At 34.7% G+C, this 21632-nt stretch overlaps 3 protein-coding genes across 4 annotated transcripts; 1 reads left to right on the top strand and 2 right to left on the bottom strand.

Moving 5' to 3' along the window:
* Positions 1–627: 627 nt before the first annotated feature.
* Positions 628–12315, bottom strand: LOC113690556 (protein LAZ1). Of its 2 annotated transcripts, XM_027208519.2 has the most exons (8): positions 11912–12315; positions 11733–11789; positions 8637–8745; positions 8153–8337; positions 7971–8059; positions 6970–7231; positions 5540–5788; positions 628–4603 (listed from the first exon to the last, which is right to left on the bottom strand). In XM_027208519.2, exons 1-8 carry the CDS (start codon positions 12068–12070, stop codon positions 4256–4258), a joined length of 1458 nt encoding a protein of 485 aa, XP_027064320.1. In that variant the 5' UTR covers positions 12071–12315; the 3' UTR covers positions 628–4255. The 2 variants fall into 2 exon arrangements, with proteins under 2 accessions (XP_027064320.1, XP_071907052.1); XM_072050951.1 differs by lacking the exon at positions 628–4603 and having other exon boundaries at positions 5630–5793.
* LOC113690557 (F-box protein At3g07870-like) lies at positions 868–2238 on the bottom strand. The gene has a single exon (XM_027208520.2). The coding sequence runs from the start codon at positions 2236–2238 to the stop codon at positions 868–870; it is 1371 nt and encodes a 456-aa protein (XP_027064321.1).
* Positions 12316–18824: 6509 nt separating the features above from the next.
* Positions 18825–20832, top strand: LOC113688852 (F-box/LRR-repeat protein 25). Its single transcript, XM_027206662.2, has 2 exons — positions 18825–20039; positions 20549–20832. Exons 1-2 carry the CDS (start codon positions 18984–18986, stop codon positions 20552–20554), a joined length of 1062 nt encoding a protein of 353 aa, XP_027062463.1. The 5' UTR covers positions 18825–18983; the 3' UTR covers positions 20555–20832.
* The last annotated feature ends 800 nt before the right edge of the window (positions 20833–21632 follow it).

Genomic DNA, 21632 nt, shown 5'->3' with positions numbered 1-21632 from the left:
CATTGGTAGAGTTTCTTGAAAAATTTAGTGACAGAAAAAGCTACATATGCCCGGCTCAAAATCTCGCCCTTGATATAAATTTTCCCTGTAATTATTTGCTTTATGTTTTCACCTGGCAAAATAAATAGAAAGAAAAGGAATTCAATTGGAGAAAGATGGACAATAACAAAAGTTCTCTATTTGAAATGGCACGGTCTAGGGCTGCAAACAAGCCAAGTCGAGTTAAAAGCTGAAGGCCAGTCATATGTACAACAAAGAATATAATAGACATTCTTGAGCTGAAGGCAAGTCCGTAAGCTAAAAGTGAAGTTCCAGTCTGAAGGGCAGGCACATAGTTCTTTAGAAAGCTATCTTGACATGGATCAAGAATAATTTGGTATCCCTCTGTTATTGAACCTCACACAACAACAAAAGAAGATGAAGATGACTAGCGGCCTTCATCATCGAATGGGCACGTTGCACACAGCAAAAGATCATTTCAAAGGGTTAGAGCACTAGCAGCAACAAAACAACGAATCACCACCAAACAACAGAGAAGTAACACCAAGTTATAATTATAAATACAGCTTATAGCATTATGTTCGTTTTAAAATTAACAGGCTAGCGGAACATAAACGAGCGAGTCTATGATGAGAATCATGGTAATAGCATTCCATTTAAAGACTACCAAAGTTGGATAATAGAAACACAGCACAAACAAAAATTACAATAAAAACTCACTCCAAAACGGATATAATTTCATCAAATCTTCCTAGCCTGTTCAGTCATTTGCTCCACTTTTTCCACTACTATTGTTGTTTACAGCCACTCTTCATTTCACACACCTCTCTTTTCCTTGCAAGTAGAAGCATCAATCTGCAATTCACTTTATCCTTCAAGCAAGACCAGGCTCTCCACAAAATTCTCAACATAAATCGAACCAAGCTTCCCAAAAATTTCAAGATCCTTAATTTTTCTGCTCTCAAGGTCAAATGAAACCAGCACTCCACTTCCAGGATCACTAACAAACATCTCATCCACAAACATTGTCACGAAAAGATGACCGTTTTTACTGAATCCAATCACATTCTCCATCCCTTCCAGTAATCCAATATCATACAGCCTCTTCCACGACTCCACATTCCCATATTCCTTCATCACCCAAAGGCTATAATTGTTCTCATATCCGTTGTACTTCATCACAGCAAGACAACCACCATGTTTCATAAGAAACAAATTTGCAGCACGCTCATCCACCAAAGCTTCCGGTAAGAAGATCTCTATGAAAATTTCATCCTTCATATCAAACCCCATTATTGAATTCCCCAAACTTCCTTTCCTACGATGTGCAAGCCAATGCATAACCCCGTTGACAAATGCCTGCGAGAGATTTTTGTCGGTGATGTAATACCTAGGACAAGTTTGAGGACCATGAGCCAAAACTTTCCAACTTTTTGTGCTAAGTGAATAAACCTCAACCCCAACAGACAAGCCATAAAGTCGATCATACACAATCCTCACAACTTTATAGTCAAATCCCTGAAAATCACAACCAAAACCAAGCAAAAATATTCTTGAACGATCCCAATAGGGCTGAATACTGGGTAAAGGCAGCTCAACCGACTTCTGTACTGAAGGGTTCCATAAAATTATGGGTTTCAGGCGAAACGTACCAAACATATCATCACACAGACAAACCAACCCATTGCAGCAGCCTACAATTCGATAACAACCCACCTTGGACTTGAGTGGAAATCTGATTTTGGAAGATTTTTGGACAAAATCGTCGTTATCAGGGTGCAAGGAGTAATGCTCTGTTTGGTCATTTCGACTATAGTGCCTGCAGAGCAGAAGAGAATGATTTTTGTTGGGCTGACTCTGGATCTTTTTGAGGTGTGTGAAGATGAAATTGGGACTTGTGATGAGGCATTGCCAGGTTTTGGAGACTAAGATGAATCTGATTAGAGATTTGACTGGAAGCCTAATAAGGATCTCGATCAAGATTTCTTGAGGAATGTTTTCCATCTTGAGAGATCCGCTGGCTAGCCTGGCTTCGGAGACTAGGGAACGATATTTACAGAGCTGTGGCTGGCATCCCTTTGACTCTGGATCCGTTGACCGCGGCAGTTTGTACGTTTTTAGCGTGCACTGTACTTGGAAGTCAATTATAGATTTACAGGATGAGAAGAAACGACGTTGTTTTGTGAAATGGATTTTCAGGAAAATCAACTTCTGGGCTCTGACTAAACAAAACCGCATCTTTGATCACCGTTTTACCTTTTTTTTTTATTTTTGGTTTACAAGGAGTTACCATTTCAAATTTAACACTTGCTTTTAATTTTATTATTTAAAAAAATAACTTTTTCAAATTATGATGCCAATTTAATGAAGGAATGTTTTGAATTTAAATGATACTTGTATAAATTCATCATCTCAAGGAGACATAACAATTATATTTTCGTTAAAAAAAAAAGTTAAATTTCCAAAATAACGACCCTAATATTGGAGATAGAGAGAGGATCAATCTTATCTATACCCTTTAAAATTGGTATTCCAAATAGTCAACTTAATTGATCCTAAATTTATCTAGCAAAACAATTGATGTAGCATATTATTGTGACACACAGGTCCTTCTAGTTCCAAGTCCCTTGACTTTTATCCTGCCCTTTTCTCATATGTTGAGCAAAAAGCCTTTGAGAAATCTTAGTCATAGATGCATTTTCCTCTTTTAATAACCATCTAGAATCCCTCCTCCTCCCATTGACTTTCATCTTTCCTAGGATTCCATGAGAGTTTGTTGGTTTTTTGAGGCATAAATTAAGAAACAACACCATAGTGTTGCAAAAATGATTTATAAAAGACTTGTATGAAACTGAAAAATGAGATTATGTTATTCATTCATCAACTCACTATTTATAGTGATTACATGAAATAAACTAACCAAATATCCAACTAAGAATTATCCTAAAAATCTCAATAAAATATAATCTTCTTCTACTAGCAAACCTTAGCTAAAATATTTGTTAACAAACCAATAAGATTTTTGGTTAATAAATATCCTAATTGTAAGACTTATTCTTTTACTAACTAAATTATTTTGGTATCAAACTCAATATGATAGAATCTATAGGAAAAGTTAGCATATCTCAACAAAGTTATGTTTCTCACATTAAACCTTATAAAACACAAAGCTTTGTAGTTCATTCCCATACCTCAAGTAGTTCACAAATTTGGGCATTGAGCTTGCAAAATTTATGATTATTTGAAGTGGGAGAGGAGGCTGGTACCATTTTACTTTGCACTACTTTATAATGAGTCTGGTGGTTGAAGTGGTGATGGAAGTTCAATAGTTTGTCATCAAAGAACACACAATTAAGCTGTCATTCTTCTCATTAACAATGCTGTGCGAGCAAGGTTAACTTAAAAAAGGAAAAATCATGATGATGTGCTACTTGATTATTATGTTTAAAAATACAGAAAGACTTGACTCACCAAACATAACTTTTTAGGTACCTATTTGACATTACATAAAATGAGAACATGCTCGATAGGAAAAGTGATAGCCCTTTTGAGAGGTGATAAAATCATCTTACACAAGGAGGGTCGTCCCACATGACATTTATTTAGCAGTAGTAACGAAAGAAGCTATGCCTTTTTTGAAATCCAGATCGATCACAATCAACTAGAAGTAAAAAATTACAAATCTTGCCTGCATCGTTGGACTGCACCATTCATTCTCAGCCCTGAGAAGATGCAATATTTGAAGTCGTGGAGGAGAATCCTCTTGTCAGAACTGCAACTATGGAAAAGAATCATGAGATGGAAAGTTGCGCACACAGCTTTAGATTGTCTTGATCCATCCCTGCCCATGAAAAACTCAGCAACTGATCAAAATTAAACGAGTCTGTGGTACAACAACCTAAGGAAGACATCGATTTGCATTTAAGGAGAGGTGTTCGAAAAACTGGTTGAGCAAATTCATCCTAATACGGTTTGGAAACTTCGCAACCAATTTAGAGAGAGCTCTATGGTACAATCTTTTCGCCTATTAAGTTTGATGTAATGCATACGGCAAAGTGTCTCCATACACCCTTTCAGGATGCCACTTCAATCGGATGATACGAGTAAAACCCAAGCATTGATGTAATTCCAAAATGAAAACTTTGAACTTCATTGCAGCAGAAACATGCTTTGAAGAGAGCAGTCCTCGCGTTGAAGGAGAAAAAAGATCACGCCGAGGGATCTCCTGTACACAATTGTCTGTTCATGTGCAACATTAGTCTTTGGTAACCCACCTCCTGCCTCGGATCTGATAGTCACCATATCTAAGATCACTGCTGCTCTCACCACCGCTTTCTGCACTGGTGTATCCAGATTTTCGACGGTGCCTCTTCTTCCTAACACTCCCAGTATCACTCATACTACCATTTAAGAGGGGATCATCTATTCCACGAATTACTCTGCGAGATGGAGAATCAATACAGCTGTCGTCCTTAGTCCTCCTCTCTTTTTCATGCCTCTTCATGTTCTGAGAGATCTTATGCAGTTTCTTATTTATATGGGAAATTCCCTTCTCCATGGGCTCTACAGCTTGTGTCACAGTAAACTTCACATCATTCACAATCTAGATCACAGCTTAAAATTCCAGAATTAGAACTGATGAAAGATGTTTACATGAACAAAGAAAGATGCTAGTCCAACATGCATAAAGGGACAATAAGGTCAAAGGTGTCCAAACAAGTGAAAAATAATAAATAAAAAAAAAAACAAAATAAAAGGCAGAGATGCTGCAAGGAAACAATGACATACACAAAAAAAGAAAAGTTCAGGAAAAAAAATTAACCAAGCATCAATGAGAGAATAGCATGTAGCACAATCTTTTTGTAAAAGAGTCTTTCTTCGAAAGCTTAAATCCACATTTACAGATAAGAGTTTGCATGGTTGCCAATTACTAAAATGAACATAGAGCCACCCGCACCACAGCACAATGACCAATACACATGTTCTCCCATCTGAGAAATGGGTTCAATGAGACCACAAAAAGTAATTCCTTAAGGTTCAAAGGGCTGGTGAGGCAACAACTAATTCAGGGTCCTACATACTAACACTAATGAAATTCTATGTTATCTGATATTCCATTCAATGCAGTAACATTTTCAAGTACATTATGGTCCTCAAGATCTACAAAACTCCATGAGCGAAAATCCTCCATTAACATGTGATCAAATCCCACAATCTTCCAGACAACCCCAAATCCAGAAAATGAAACACAACGAAGGGATATCTTACCCTACCCCAACCTAAAAATATATAAAGAGTAGATGAAGCAAATTAATAAAAGCAAGAATAGCCAGACACTGACTGAGATGACTAAAGTAAATAAAGAGTTTTCAGGCTATTCTTCTGTTAAACCCAGCTTTACTGAAAGAGATTACTACCATGATGATGATTATCCTTAAACAGAGCTTATGAACATCACTTATCAGTGTCTTGGTAACACCAAGGTAGCCCTAACTACCCAAAATAGCTTATCTCTGTTCCATGGAGAAGAAAAACTTACAAATTCACCAGCACCAACAAAAACGTCCTTAACGCTTTCTTTGATGGTCATTCCACTTCTAACATTAACTTCAGGTTGGGGAAGGCGCAATTTTGTAGGACGCTCACTGTCTCTAACCTCTTCAGGATCAACTGGATATTCACCAATATAGTCTCCAAGAACTGAAACACTTCCAGGGAAATAGTCTTCCATCAGCTCATACGGCTTTGCAGGGAACACATACAGATGAACCACAGAAGCGATGCCCATCTGTGCTGGATAAATACGAAGGCCTGTTAAACTTTCATATTTACTTGAAAATTTCAGCATTGCGTAGTCATGCACAACACAGTATGGGTAAGGGTGAACATGAAGCGAAAAATCACATTTTAAATCTGAATCCAAAAAAATCATCAGATCAGAATTATAGTTCCAGACATTTCGAGAAACTGAAACCAAGTGACCCAAAAAGTAAAGTGGAACTTCTAAACATGTGTTTGTCATAACTGCTATTATGCTAACAAAACACCCAATGGACAGCAATTCTATGATCGAGGACTTGACAAAGGAAAAGGCTCATGTTCCTATGAATTCAAGAGCTTGTCTGACATGAATTTAGGAGGCCATTTGTCTTTGACACATATGTCAATTATTTAGCTCCAAAGATTTTCTATCATTCATTTTAAAGGAAGAAAGAGAGAATGAAAGGAGAAAAATCTCCTTGATCACAGCCTATTTCCATCAGCTGACCACACTGAACTGCAAACTCTGATTCCTATAGCCAAGAGGTACAAGTCAGTTTGCAATTCTATAAAGTACATTTCTATCAATAATCACATGGATAAAACACAAAAATGATTAGCTTGGAAATGCTAAATTGCAACAGTATCTATCTGGTAGACCCCCATGGCTTAAAGGAGGAATTCATGCAACTGGCATCATCTCCATGAGTTAGACATGACATGCTCCACCAACGAAGAAGCCACCAGGGGCCAAAAGAAAAAAAGTCCCAAGCCCAGAAATAATCTTCTCTTCTTCCCTCAGAGACATAAAAACAAGAAATGAACAAGCCATCCATTATGATTTCGTGTGTTATTTCCAAGTTATGCTACATTAGGAGTTGACTTCATCCCCTCTTTCCCAGTTTTACAATGCACAATACTTACGCCTGCTAAAAATTTTTAGACCATGGAAAAAGTGAGCAACGACAAGCAATTACCCTATCAACAATCTATAACTCTGGCCATCAATTTCGGCTAGATAAGGATGGTAATCATGAGAACTTTAAGCCCAAAATACCAAATAAGTATTTAAAACAAATTACATGCATGTGTTACCCAAGTACTTTTCGTCAATCATGTCAATGAGTATGAGTATTATGTTCAAACTTTAAAATGAGAATAAAGTTGGGCAAATTGATATAAGAAGAAACTAATTAGATGGAATATTACCTCAATGCATATTATAAAATCTTGAACACTTGACTGGAACTGCAAAGCTTGAGCTATAGGGCTTCTTAGCAGGCCAAGATCATAGAAAAGGGCAATAAAGATACCTTGCCACCAAGTCAAGAACACAATTGACTTAAATGTCAGAAACTTGGCTAATGGCTTAATGTGTGCTAATTCAACCTTTGTGATGCTGTAAAATTGCACTAAGCAATACAAAGCCCACGATTGACTGAAATTTAAAACCACGGCCATGTAGGGATACCTACAAGAATTATGAGGCAAACAAAATCAGAGCCATCATGAGTAATCACACAATGACTTTAAGAAGAATCAACTTCAAGACTTGAGAATGATTCTACCAGGATATAAAGGGAGAAAATTGAAAAAAGTGAATTACATTTCCCCAATACTGATTATCTTTAACGTTTCAATGAAGCCACAACAATCTCCTCAAAATCAACAATTGAATAACTTTTAGCCACTTATGATAAGCTAACATCCAATGACTGAAGAACTTATGGAAACTGAAACCATACCAAAAGCACTCAAAGAGTAAAGGAAATCATTTTCTACTTGAAAATGTGGTTATCCACACAACTAAATCTCACTCTATCCAAAATTTCTTCCCTGCTGCTGTCGGCACTTACTCTGCAGCCCTAAGGCCCAAAACTAGAACAGAGGCAAAGTGTAAAATTCAAATCCCAAATTAAGCCCCCTTAAATTTATGAAACCCCAAATTCAGACGCAACCAGAATTTTTCAAAACCAAAATCACTAGAAATTAAGCATTTCAAAATTGTCAAAAGAAGCTATCAGACTTGGCATTGAGTATGTTGGCATTCGTGTGCTAATTCAAAAATCTATCTCCATAGGTGTATCTCTGCCTGGGTTAGTTTGATTTTATTTAGCTGTAGCATACAATTGGTTATCACTTTAATCACATGTTGTGTTAGGTCATACTTAAGGACAAAACCAATGCAGTTCAAGATATTGACTTCTTACCCACAGTTCCATCTAAACTCTCCCTCACAATAAACACCAAAAGCTTCCAGAATTACTGCCAGAATAGCAGTAAATGCTTTTATAAGCATCTGCAAGAGGGGCAAAAAAAACCACTAAGAAAGGAACATCATAATTTTTATGACAACAAACATCAAAGATCCAATTCTGAGAAGCAAACTTACATATTGGACAATTCCAAACTTGATAACTTGATAAACCCATTGACTCAATTTCCATGGCTTCATGAAAAGATTAAAAGGAAAGTGATGCTGTATTATTCCCCTTTCTGAGCCATGATCCAGTAAGGGTGTTTTGGAAGTTGCACGTCCCTCCCTCTCCATGAACTCTATAGTCCTGTCCTCCCCACCTTCATCGGAAAATATTAAGAAAATGGAATAAGCCACTTTCAAAAACAGAGATTAGATTAATTTTTGCTTAATTAATATTGTCAATCAGTCCTTTACTATAAATAAAGAAAGAAACTCAACTTTTTTCGGGGACAGTTACGCATGCCAGCTATTCATATTAGTGGGGATAATAAACATTTTGATATAAACAAAATAAGATAAAGGATAACAAGAAAAATATAGCTATTATGATGAAACTTAAAGTAGGATGATCTGCATGATAACAGCACCAACACAAGTATAAATATCAAATTCATACCTAAACAGGCAACGAGATATCTCCCAAAGCAATACATTGCAAAGGACTCATAGCCATCACGAAGGATCTCAACATCAACACTGATTGATGGATTCAACAATGACACAAACTGTAAATGGTGTACACATAACAGATGTAAGAAGAAGTCTAAAGCAGAACTTAAGCACAAATAATGACAAACAGTCAAAACAGCTGAGGAGGTACCTCGGCTTGAGATGGTAAAAAGGCCTGAAAGTACTTAAGTTTGAATAACTAGCCATAAATATAATAATTTTCTTTTAGAAAAATTCTAGCTGTCTAAGATTTGCTCCCACTCATTCTGAGGGAGATGAAAAGCTCATGATACTCAGGGAATAAAAGAACACTATTTATGACCCTAATTATATTTAAACATGCACATGCAAATAAGTACCTACACTCTTTCAGAAGCACACTAACTAAGCAATAACATTTGTTCTCATATAGCTAAGAAGTAACTTTTCAATGCTATCTTATGCTATGATGTAAATGCTTATGAAGTATAGATAAATAGTCTCATAATAATCAGTTATAAGCAGTTAATCTGAGAAATCTTAATAGGGGTGCGCAGGACCCAGATGCTTGTCGGCAGCTCATTAGAAAGTTGCCCAAATACTTAATGATACAGATAAAAGTGGAAACATTGGATTGTATTATAGGAAAACAAGAAAGTTGGTTGCAAAATTTTCAAACTGAAGCTTATCTAGATTTTATATGTAGGTTTATCTTGCTGCTTAAAATAGGTTCTAGGGTCAGGGTGATTTATTAATTGTGCAAATGCTTTGATGCACCAAATGCTGCTAGGATATTGTTATCCTTTGTGCTCTAAAGGCAGCACTGTGCTAATATTTCCTCATCCTGGAAACCATGTTTTCCTTGAAAAACGAGTAGTTTTACCCCCCCCCCCCACAAAACAAAACAACAAAAAAAAAACCCTCACTCGTGGTTTTAATTATTTTGTAAGCTCAGCTAGCAATGAAATTGCACTTAGGGGCAGCCACATGCTGTCAGAACCTTGCCTCCAACTTTTTCTTGAAGGACCAAACTCTGCCCCAAAAATACCTATATATTAACTCTCCTGTGGCAGAGTTATGACATCAAGAATGTTGCTTCCTCTTTTCTTCTTCTTCTTCTTAAAGTTCATCCCCATCACACATATTAGTCACCTAGATCGGCCTAAATTCCTCTCCACTAAAAAAAAAAATTTCAAAAAGAATTCAGCTCATTATGGTTCATAAAATAAGCTCAGCAACAGTGGAATTTTCTTATTCTTTAAAGCTCCAGAGCTGCTTCAAATTAATAGAAATAAAAAAATGACTTTATGGAGTAGTCCCTCCTTCATTTAGTTCAATTCTTATCAAGGATCCCACATCACTTGGTTGAATCGATTTTCTTCAAGCTTCATATTGAGCTGAGCTGGCGCTAATAGCAAGTCAACTAGAGCTTAAGCTTAAAACTTCCAATTTGAAATTTGACAGGTGGTGAGCCTATCCTTGCCCTTACCATTATATTACTAATTCTTGAATTTACATATTGATAATTACTACTCATTCATTTAAGTAGCAATACCTCCCCATTCCCAGTGACACACACAAACTCTCTCTCTCTCTCTCTCTCTGACAGACACTTTCACACTGTCATACACACACCTTATAGCTTCCAAGATCTCCACTACCTAAACCTCCTCTATCTCTCTCCCTTTCTCTCCATCTTTTATGCATGTAAAGGAAAATAAGCAGTCTCTCTCTCTCTCTCTCTCTCTCTCTCTCTCACACATACAAGATTAGCCAAAAAAAATACTACCCTTTTTCAATTCAATATCCAAAGTCGATAAAACGTAAGAGCAGTGAATATCATTTTCTGGACATATCAGCAAATAGTCAAGATAAAACTTTGGGATCATAAATAATTTCATTAATTCGTACTTCCAAGATGAAAATACGTTTATTGTGAAAAGAAACAGACAGATCCCATATGAATCTATACATAAAATTAGCTCGCTTAACTAGAAAAGATAGCATCAATAGCATAATAAACATGAAAAAACACATGAGAGAAATATACTAAAAGGAGAGCCAAATCACTTTGTTCTGGGTTTGTTTGAAAGTAAAAGAACTGAGAGAAAGCCAGAGTTAGTAGTAATTAATGAAATTGTTGCAGATAACTAACTCTTGTCCAGAAAACTTTGTAGGACAAAAAATGCATGAGAGTGCAGGCAAAAAAAAATTGTTGCTCCCCGTCAAACTTGATAAACACAAAGTAAAAAGTAACTATTTGGCATGACTTTTAATTGCAACTTAGCATCATCCAACGTGGATAGAGACAAACTAGTAGAGCAACTGCTATTGCAATACTTATGGTTCACTAATAGCTAGGAAGATTAACCATTTATACAGATTCCAGAATCTCGTCATAGCTGGAAATGAAAATTTGAAAGAAACAAGCCAAAGAGAAGCATATGTACCTGCTACATTCACTCTACAATTCAGACAACTGAGGTCCTCTACAAAAGACACCATTATAACTGATCACCAGTAATATACAATCCCAATAACCTCTGTAGCAATCTCTTGCACTTAAATCATGCTCAGATCTATTGTTATCCCTCTCTTAATTTATCATCTCCTTTAGTCAACAAAGGTTTTAGATTTTGATCTCTCCCACGACAAACCTTTAGACACAGCAAGATAGATGTATGCACATAGACATGTTCTCTACACGGCTAAATCAATTAAAAGCTCCATCTCACTCGTATCACTTAATAGTTCAGAGCAAACGTGAGAACCACCACGCAGACCAAACATCTCCATAACAAATTTGAGTCTTTAACCAAGATCCATCGAATGAAGCAATAACAAACAAGCTTTGCAGCGTCAACAAACGAAACCACAACATAGAACAACTGAATTGTACACAATAACCACACCATAAAGCAAAACCCAACTGAAACCGACACTATCACAGCATAATGCAGCTGATAATACAGCTCAACCCACATCCCAAATCTCCTAAAAAATCATAGAACATTTCAACTTGACAGACTAAATAACTAAACCCGGGAAAAGAAAATCAACTTACAGATTCAACAGCATAGCAGGGCACCATCAATATGACTCCGATCAAAAACTTTTGCTCCTATTAACAAAATCAATTCCACCAAAAAAAGAAAACTAAATTCAGCAAAACCCCTCTCTCCAACTAACAAAAATAACCATAAACAAAATTTATTAAAGGGAAAAAAAAAAGAAGAAAATGACCTCCGGATGTTTGTAAGCGGAGAGGTGTTCGAACAGTAGGTAAATGGAGAGAATAAGTGTGACGATGACAAAAACGCCGCCTATAGCAGTGGCCCATGTGGGCGGGGAATATGAGGATTTCAGCCAATTGAAGCAGCAAGATTGTATTATATTCTGCATCCAGCTGCTTTGAATTACTATCTACGATTTTCTTAGGTTTCTCGTTTTCTTCCTTTATCTGTTTCCTCAATTTTCTCGCGATTGAAGTTTATCTGTACGGCAATTTCATTGGGACTTTTGTGTGGAATTTGAATTTGACCATGGAAAGAATGATGAAGATGAAGATGATGATGGTGATGATGATGTCAGATTGATTTTGGACAAAAGAGTTGAATTTGTATGAAGGGGGAACGAAGGATAAAGGAAAGAAATGAGGAGACGGCTAAAAATAACAAAAAGGTTAATTCAGAAATGCACCCTCAGAAAGTGAATTAATCTCATTTTGCCCACTTATTGTTCAATTGGACCAGTCTGCCCCCCTGGACTTTTCAATTTTTGTCAATAATGTTACAATCAAATTGGAAAAACTTATATTGAATCCAACATTGTTATTTTAGCTGCACAACATGCACCGAAATGAACGTGGATGCAATTTTTGGGTGATCTCATGCATACAAAAATTAAAAAGACAATTATACCCTCCAAAAATTATATGCAAGTAGATAAAAATTTTAATTCGGAGAAAAAGATACTTTTCAGTGTAAAATGTTAAAGTAAATCAGAAGTCCTTTTAATTTTCTTATTTTATATTTTTTAAAAACATTGATATTTATTCCTTTTTTCCTTGGAGCATTTAACTTGCTTCCTGTCCGTTTAAAAAAAGTTAAAATATATACATATATATATACACATATATATAGATACATATATACATAGACACACATGTATACTGCCTTCTCACCCCAGAAAAAAAAAAAGATGAAGAAGAAGAAGAAGAAGAAGACTGGTTACACTGCCTCAAATTGCTATTCATAATCATAGTGTCCCCTTATAACCGTCTAGAGTATAAAAGGTAGACTTGATTTCTTGTTCCGTCAAATTAAAATCAAACTTTGAGCATTAGCTCAATTTGGGAAAGAATGAAGTTTTTAAACTCTTTAAAGCATGAGCAAAAGTTTGTAATTGGTCAAGAAGGCAACTTGCTGAACAAAAAATGCACAGTTATTTACTATATCTTTCAATTTTGGCACAAATTCCACAATAGTCACACGCATGGGCAAAGCTTGTTTCCTATGTGGTGAGAACAACAAAATGACAGGCCTAAATTAATTGGATCTACTTTTTGTGTTCTTTTATGGCACTTATCGTTCACAAATTTAAATCCAAAAAATTTTAGAGTAAATCTTATGCACATTAATTAACTGATAGTGTATATATTATCACCGTTAAATCAATGATACATGTGTAAAAATTAGATTTTAAATTCAATTTTTGTATAATTATCATTCATTCAAAACCGACGGTGTATACACTTCTGTAGACACCAGAATTTTATCATTTTTATTTTTCTTTATTTTATTGTTATTTTTGTTCATTTTTAGTTAAATTTTAGTTATTTTAATTTATTTTTGTTTTATTTCTATTTCTTGAGAAAAATCATTTTAATTCATTTTTTTAAAAATTAGAAAAGAGAGAAAAGGAAAGAAAAGGCAGAAAAGAAAAAGAAAGTTTTTGATTAAAACCAGATTTTTCTTAAAAAAAAAAAGCCCACAAGCGCGTGCGCTGGTTTCTTCTTCTTCGTACGAAGAAGCCATGGAGTATCAGTACAAATTTCTCCATGGAGTATCAGTACAAATTTTGCAGCTGGCATTTGGAACCCATTCCACTCTTTTTTTTTTTTGTTCCCCAATCCTTTGTCACCTCACTCCCTTGATCTCTATCAGAAAAATCTAGAAGTATAGCCAATCTAATGGCTCAAAAATGCCATGAAAATGCAATTCAATCCACACCATTACTTTTAGGGTGGAAGGGAGGTTTGTGTTCCTATAAAAGGGATAAAACGCAGCCCTAAAGAGAGAAAACAGAAAAATAAAATTAAAAAAAAAAAAAGAAGGAAAAGAGCAGGAAATTTGCTTTTATTTGCTTATTCTTTCTTTCCTACTTTGGCTGTTTTCCCCTTCCTCTTCGCAGCTTCCCCCTCCCCTAGTCTAGATTTCCCCTTTCATGTGTGTTAATCTTGCATTTGGATGATGGTTTTTTGCTAATCTAATGAGTAGTTGGGACTGGAGTTTCGTTTAGATTGCCGCATGCTTTCTGGGTTGCTAAAGTTTCAGACCCAAATAGTTGCAGAAGGAAGACAGCTCCTTCGAATCAATCTGCATGGAAGTCTGGAATTTTGCGTTTTGACCCCTCAATTTTTGTAATTTCATTATGGCCCACAAATTTCTGCAAATGAGCCATTTTGACCCCTTTTAAATTTTAATCATCTTTCGAATATTTTAAATGTGTTTTCTTTTTTTATCAGACTTTTAAAGTTAGTTAATTAAACCTAATCCCAGATTTAATCTCAAAAGCCGACAACTCTTGGAGCAAACCTGAGAACCTAACTACCCAAACCCTTTAGAATCGATGTAGGACTACGGGAAAGTTTTTAAATGTGTTTTCCAGCAACCTATTTTCAGATTTTAAGCCATGAATAAAGCTTAATATTTTTTAGTGGTTTTAATGGTTTATTGGGTGAAGGCATATTCTAATTGGGTTGTTGTTTTATTTTTCCTTTGGGCTTGGCATTGGGTCAAGAGGTTAAATTTCAACCTTATGCTTGGGTCTTGTTGGGTAAAACTGGAAGGCCAGCCCACCCTTTTCCTTAGGGCTTTTGTTGGGCTAAATATTTTTTGGCCCAAGGAGAAACAAAATGGCCCAATGGCCTTTTTATCAAGCAATCTGGTGATGAAATTGTATTTCAGTCCCTGTACTTTTAAATAATTTTATCATGGCCCTAAAATACTTGGTTTTCTTTCCATTAGGTCCCTAATTTAATTGTAATTTGATCTCTGATCTTTATTTTCATGTTATTTTGACCCCTAATTTTTGTAATAATTATAATTTTATTCTAAAAACTTTCTTATTTTTGCAATTAGATCCCTCATAGTTTTGATTTCTTAAATACAACTTGCTTTTCTTCTTTAATTATTAACTGTATTTCATTTAAATGTTTAATTGATAGATTTCATGGTTATTTCTATTTTTAGAAAATATTTGTTAATTAAATTGGTGTCTTGACCATTTTGTTGATTTTAGAGCATAAATAGGGCAAATTTCACCCCATTTAACCACAACTTCAAGGGAAGTAACCTCTTTTATTATTTCAAATTCTTTTATGTGCTCCAATGTATTTTTATGTGTAATTGCATGTTTTGAGTGCTTTTTCTTTTAATTATTCATTTTTATTCATTTTAAGTTTCATTTAATTTAATTTATTTTTAATGATTATTTGAGAGGCATTAAAATGCTAAATTGTAATAGATAGGTGTTCAAGACATGTATTTAGCTAGCCTATGTAATAGATAGGTTTTAATTTTTGTTAAAATTGTATTTAATTAGATAAATGTAATAGGTAGGTTATTATTTTTAAAATTCCCCCCCTTAGATTGTAATTAGGGACCGAATGTAATAGCTAGATTTTTATTTGCATTTATTTGCTTGTGTGTTTACGTGTTTATTCGCTTTCATTAGGGTTTTGCATCTAGAAATTATGCTTATGTGTTATGTGTTCTATGCGCATTGTGTGTTTATTTGCTTTAATTATGTTTTATATAATTTATTTGTTTTATAATAAATGTATGACATCACCACACTAGTCCAACGTTAGTTGTGGTCTTTCTCCCCGATTTTTCATTAGTCCAATGCTAATGAAGACTTGTAGAAATTGGTTAGTCCAATACTAGATCCTTTAAGCCGTCTCGCGATAGAATCACATTTTTTGCGTGACGGTCATCGCATTTCATACATGTTTTCATTTTTAGGGTCTTTTCTCATCTTGCATAATATTCCCTCTATATATTATCTTTCTTACCCCTGTGTATGCGAAACATGACACTTAGACTTGTATTCTATTTAGGAAATTAAAAGTAAGTTAGTTCATTTGCTTGATTGGGTTAGGGAAGTCACCCTTCAAATATGGGAAAATGGACGAGTATGGCTTCTTAACCTTAGCACGCTCGTATCGCCCCTATAAAAAGGAAAATTGAGTCACAAATCTTAATCCCTATACCCATTATGTTGCATTCCTCTCTTTTAGATCACGTATATTTATATATTATAATTATTCTTTTCTTTGAGTCTCATTTTTGTATATTCATAACCTTTTCTAAAAATCATTTTTGAGTATCACAATTAATGTGATTCGCACCAATTAAACTTTGAAAAAGATATTTCAACTCTCTCGATATTTATTAGGTTTAGATTTGTATCCATGTAGAAACATCTAAATGCGATAAGTTTTATAGGTTAGATTAGGAAAATTTTAGACTAAATCTTGCAACTAACCTTGGTTAGGTTGAAATGGTGCCTTAAGTTTGATTCTATCAAATCTTTGTCTTCTCTTTTTTCAGCCGTGACTCTCGAACTCTTTTATCTTGTTTTCAAAGATTTAGAGTCATCTAAAAAGGGTTTTTTTTTATTTAAAAACATATTTTGGATGACTTGGTACATTTTAATTCAATACCAAGTGGCAACTCTTATTTTTTCTTTAAAATCCTTTTTAGACTATTATTTTGGGCCAAAATCGTCGCACTTTTTAAGTCCGGTTTTAGGCCTTTTTTCTTTATTTATCCTCTAAGATCAAAAACTTATTTTTTTCAATACCCTCATCTTTTAATAAATTCACTTTTTCCATATACATATATTATTATTTTTCAAAAAAATGGGGCACAACATTGTCAATATAGAAAAGATTAATCCAAAGTTTTATAACAATGACAACGAATTATGTATCATGATCAGCACATGAAGATTTTGGATCCTTTCTATTCTTTGTGGGATATAATGATTATTGATGTTATGTTGATTGTCTCAACATTATTGCAATCTTTGAATTTGGGACCTTTTCTATTCTTTGTGGGGATATAATGTTTATTAATATTATGTTGTTTGTCTCAACATTATTGCAATCTTTGAATTGTATACCTTAATGTATGTCAAAAGCTCAATTATAATGGATCCCATGATTCTGGAAAAGGTTTATCTCTCTTGGAATTTATAAAACGATAAAAGCACATTCAATTACAGCCATCAATTCGAACTGGTTCCCACTTTTAGCTTCCCTTGGATCGGACTACCCATTTTCCATTTTTCCCTCACCAGGTATACAAAATAAGGTGCTACTTCTAATTTTTCCCAGTTTTATTTCTTCTTTGTTTAGATTCCAGAAACTCATAAATTTCAGCATTCTCCTTCTACTGTTTGACAATTATGAATTAATTAAAAAATCGACAGAGCCTACTTTAAGGTGTACTAGTTAGAATGTAAATACACCTTCCATCATTTTTAGTGCAAAGAAAAATAAAAATAAATAACTGGATATATCTGTGTGTGTGTGTGTTATTAGTTGTTCCCAGAAACATCCGTTTGGATTAGCTATTTTTGGAGGTATTTTTGAAAAATTTTGCTGTAACAGAGTTTTTAGATTATATTTTAGGATATTTTCAGAAAATATTTTAGGATATTTAAGAGTAGAAGAGTTTCTAAAATATATTTTGAGATATTTTTTAAAATTTTAAAAAAAATTAAACTAATTTTTAGTTTACCTTTTAAAGTACTTTTAAAAAATTTTTATTATATTTGAAAAACTAGTTTTTGAAAAACACTCCTATGCAAACAAACAGAGATAATTTACCATAAATTAAAGAGGCCACCTCTTCCTTATTTCCTTACAGAGGGATTCACCAGAAAAAAAGGTGTGAGAAACGAAAACAAGATGGTATTAGATATTAGTGATCTAATTCCCATTGACAGCAGAATTTTATTAAATCTCTTAATCAAGAAAAAAAATTTGAAGTGAAAGTTTCTTAGATTTGAAAAGAATAAAGAGCAAAAATAGTTACTGAACTATTTAACATTTATTTTTTTGTCATTAAACTTTTTTATTCAGTCAAAATAACCATTCAACTAGTAAGTAATATATTTTTTTTTATCACTCAACTAATAAAAGCTTTCATTTTGTGGTCATTGAACTAATGAAACATATACTTTTCGATTATAAAATATATATTTACAATTAATTGAATGACAGTTTTGGCTAAATAAATTATTTACAAGCCAATATAGCGAATTCTAAGTAGTTTAATCACAATTTGTGATATTTATTCTTTGGGAAAATGTCTTGGCCCACTCAATAGAAAAAAAAAACTAAGAAAAGTCAACCTCCTTAATTACCAAAGTGGAAATCAGTTCGTAACTAAGAAGAGAGAACGATCCAATAAAAATGCATCATTAAAGAAAGCATTGACAATTCCTGTATATGCATGCTATTATTAACAATTAAAAATGTACAACTCAGTAAACACGTTTTTATTAACAAATTGAACTTTCTTATGTATCATTTAACTATTGTGATTTTGCCGCTTAATTCATCTATTAGTCAGGTCGGGGTACCAATGCTGGGACAAATTTGACCAAGAAAACAAAAAGGAAAAAGAAAGCCATCTCATCCAGCCAATCGAATTCCTTTGTGATGATTTTTCGATTATCTTTAGGCAATTTGTAGTGAATGGCGGTCCATGCTTGGCAAAATTTATCGGAGGGCAGAAACGTATATGCAAATTGAGTCTTGTTCTGTCTTTTTCCGACAGAGACAGGATATCTTTCCTCTCCGATGTTGATAGGATCTTGAGCTGGCAATAGCGTCCAAATGGACTTATAGCCTTTAGTCTCGTGGCCTTGGCAGCCGCCCCAAATCAGTTCCTCCGACTTGGTTAAAAATGTTTGCAAATGTCCAAACACTCCAATTTTGTTTCTTAAAATCGATGTCTTACTCTTAACCGTTGGGTACTTTTTCAAGTCACTCCTGATCGTCGTGTTTGTGTGATATTCTATGTACGTTTCTTGCAATTCGATCCCTTCTGCCTGTTTTAATTTCAGCTTCTTCCAAGCTGCTAAAATGGACTTCAAGAATGATGATGAAGATGAGGGTACTGCAACTTGTAGTAGATTTGAGAAGCTGAAGAAATCAGAAGATCAGCAAGATTTGTTCAGTGGCTTGCCTGATGAGATTTTGCTGCATATACTTTCCTTTCTACCGTTAGAGGATGCTGTAAAGACGGTCCTGATTCGAAGATTTGGAAACCTGTGGCGCAGTATTCGAATTCTTGATTTTGATCAGTGCCTGAACCATTCCTGCTACAACGGTCCTTATTGCAATCAAAAGCTCATGAACTTGATCCATCAAGGAGTGAAATTCAATGAGAGCAGAACCCTGGAGAAACTGCGTCTAAAGTTCGCTTTCCACAAGGGTTATGACAGTATTCTTGAAGATCAATGGCTGAAAAGTACTGCTAATGAAATCGATTCGCTGGTTCGTTTTGCAGTAAGCAAGAAAGTGAAAGTTCTTGATCTTGATTTACTGGGGTGTGGTTTCATTGAGCTCGTTGAAGATTACTCTGTCCCTGATGTTGTTTTCAGAAATGATCACTTGATGGAACTAAGGTTGGCCGCTTGCAATATCGAATTGCAGGGGGAGATTAGTTTGAAATCGGTCAAGATCTTGTCCTTGAAGGATATTGAGTTGAATGATAACATGATGGAGAAGATCTTACTGGGCTGTCCATCACTTGAAGATTTAACTCTGATAGGTTGCTATGGTTTGACAAATTTGAATTGCAGCAACAATCCGAATCTAAAGAAGCTGAATCTTGTTCTGCACTTGGGGAAGACCTTGACAATCTCTTGGAATGCTGCATTATCAGTGGAGAATCCTAAATGCTTAGAGGGTGGTGCCAAGCAATTGAATCTACCATCAGCTATTGATGCCTCACTCTTCATTGGCTCAAGATTCAGGTGGGAGAGAAAGAAGCATAATGAGGTTAAAAGGCAACTCCAGAAGACCAGTTTTTGCAGTACTTGCACACCATCTTCCTCTTCTTGCATTTTGGTAAGCTTTTGATCTCTCTCCTCTTCTTGCCTTGACCATTCATTCCTTTAGGTTCATTTCAATTTGCCTCCTTTAAAATGTGGACTTTAATCACTTTACTACACAGAGCAATTATGCAGAGCCAATTTGGCCTATTAAGTATTTGGACTAATTAGATCTTAAATGCTTCTTCTTGCCTTGATTTCAAGGTTCCAGAATCCTTCAGGTTCAGCTGCTTGAATCCAAATCCTTTGAAGATTTTTGTCTATGTTCTGAATGCGTTGAATAATCTACTACTTACCTCAACTTTTGAAAAATAGCACAACCCTTGGAATTTTTTTTTTTTTTTGTTGTAGACAAAATTCAAATAAATAATTATCTTGGCTTGGATATAACATCAAGAATCTAGACTTTTTGACATCTTAGATTCTTGTTTGTTATGTTACTCAAATTTATTGTGATAGTCTATGTTTGAGGTTTTTTTTTTTTAGGTTTATAACATATATATCCCCTTGGGTACTTTATGATAGGCATGAAGGAAAATGACTTGACAAGGAAAGCGAGTGGAAGCAACGTGCAAGTTACTTTTCAGCACCTCAAGACTATATTCCTACGGCAGTGTTATGTCAAATCAAATGGTGAATTTTCTGCAGCTGTTTTTGGATCAAATGGAGTTTTTTTGCCTTCGAGGAGACCTCGCAAGCAACTTATCAAAATTATAGTGAAATAATTGACTATCAAATGTAGATCTGCAAGAATTCTCCTGGAAGTTAATATATTTCCTACATGAGCTTAGCCCTTGTAGTTATTCTAATTTATTCAGATATACCAAAACCAATCTGCAGTCTTCATCAGCATATTTATTAGTCATAAGTAAGAGAACATAATCGTATTATTATATATATATTTTTAGAGTAAATCTTATATATATTGACAGTACACATATTATTAAAAATTAATTTTCTTCTTCTTGTTAGTGATCGGTATGGTTTTAATGATGCCGTATTGTCACAACAAAATGATCTAGAGATTGATGCAAGGGAAGCGACAACAGGAGATGCTAATTTTGGGGTATTAACAAAGTGGATTTTTAATTTTGGGGGTATTAACGATTTTACTTATACTATGTGTTGTTACTAATTAATTTGAATCTTTCAAGCTCTACCTGCAGCCAAATTCTAACCCCAAAAAAAACAATTGGGCAAAAATTTACCATTTGTATGATGAAAGAAAAAATAAAAGACAAAAAACATGAGAAGGGATACTTTTCAAAAATAGAATTAAGACAAGTAATCATTACTTACTTGCCGTCCGGTTCCGGCCATTATGCTAGAAGTGACCAAGGAACAAAGACTATGAGAATTTATGGTCTAAGCCGGCCCGATAGTCATGGTAAATTAATCAATTTCCAGTGCTAAAAGCATTAATTTCCACCCTCTCTTGGAGCCTCCGTCGACTGTCTAATCCTAGTCTACTCTTAACATTTTCATAGTAAAGCTTTCAATGTCACAAATCAAGCCTATTATTTTTCTGCCATGGTACATCAGTTGTTGTTTGTTGAATGTAAGACAAAGTCAATGGGATGTGCATTAAGTCATTTCTTGTGAGCGTGTG

The sequence above is a fragment of the Coffea arabica genome, chromosome 5c (assembly GCF_036785885.1).
Source record: "Coffea arabica cultivar ET-39 chromosome 5c, Coffea Arabica ET-39 HiFi, whole genome shotgun sequence".
Taxonomy (NCBI): domain Eukaryota; kingdom Viridiplantae; phylum Streptophyta; class Magnoliopsida; order Gentianales; family Rubiaceae; genus Coffea; species Coffea arabica.
The sequence above is the reverse complement of the archived record's forward strand: the minus strand, read 5'-3'. Positions and strand labels throughout refer to the sequence as shown.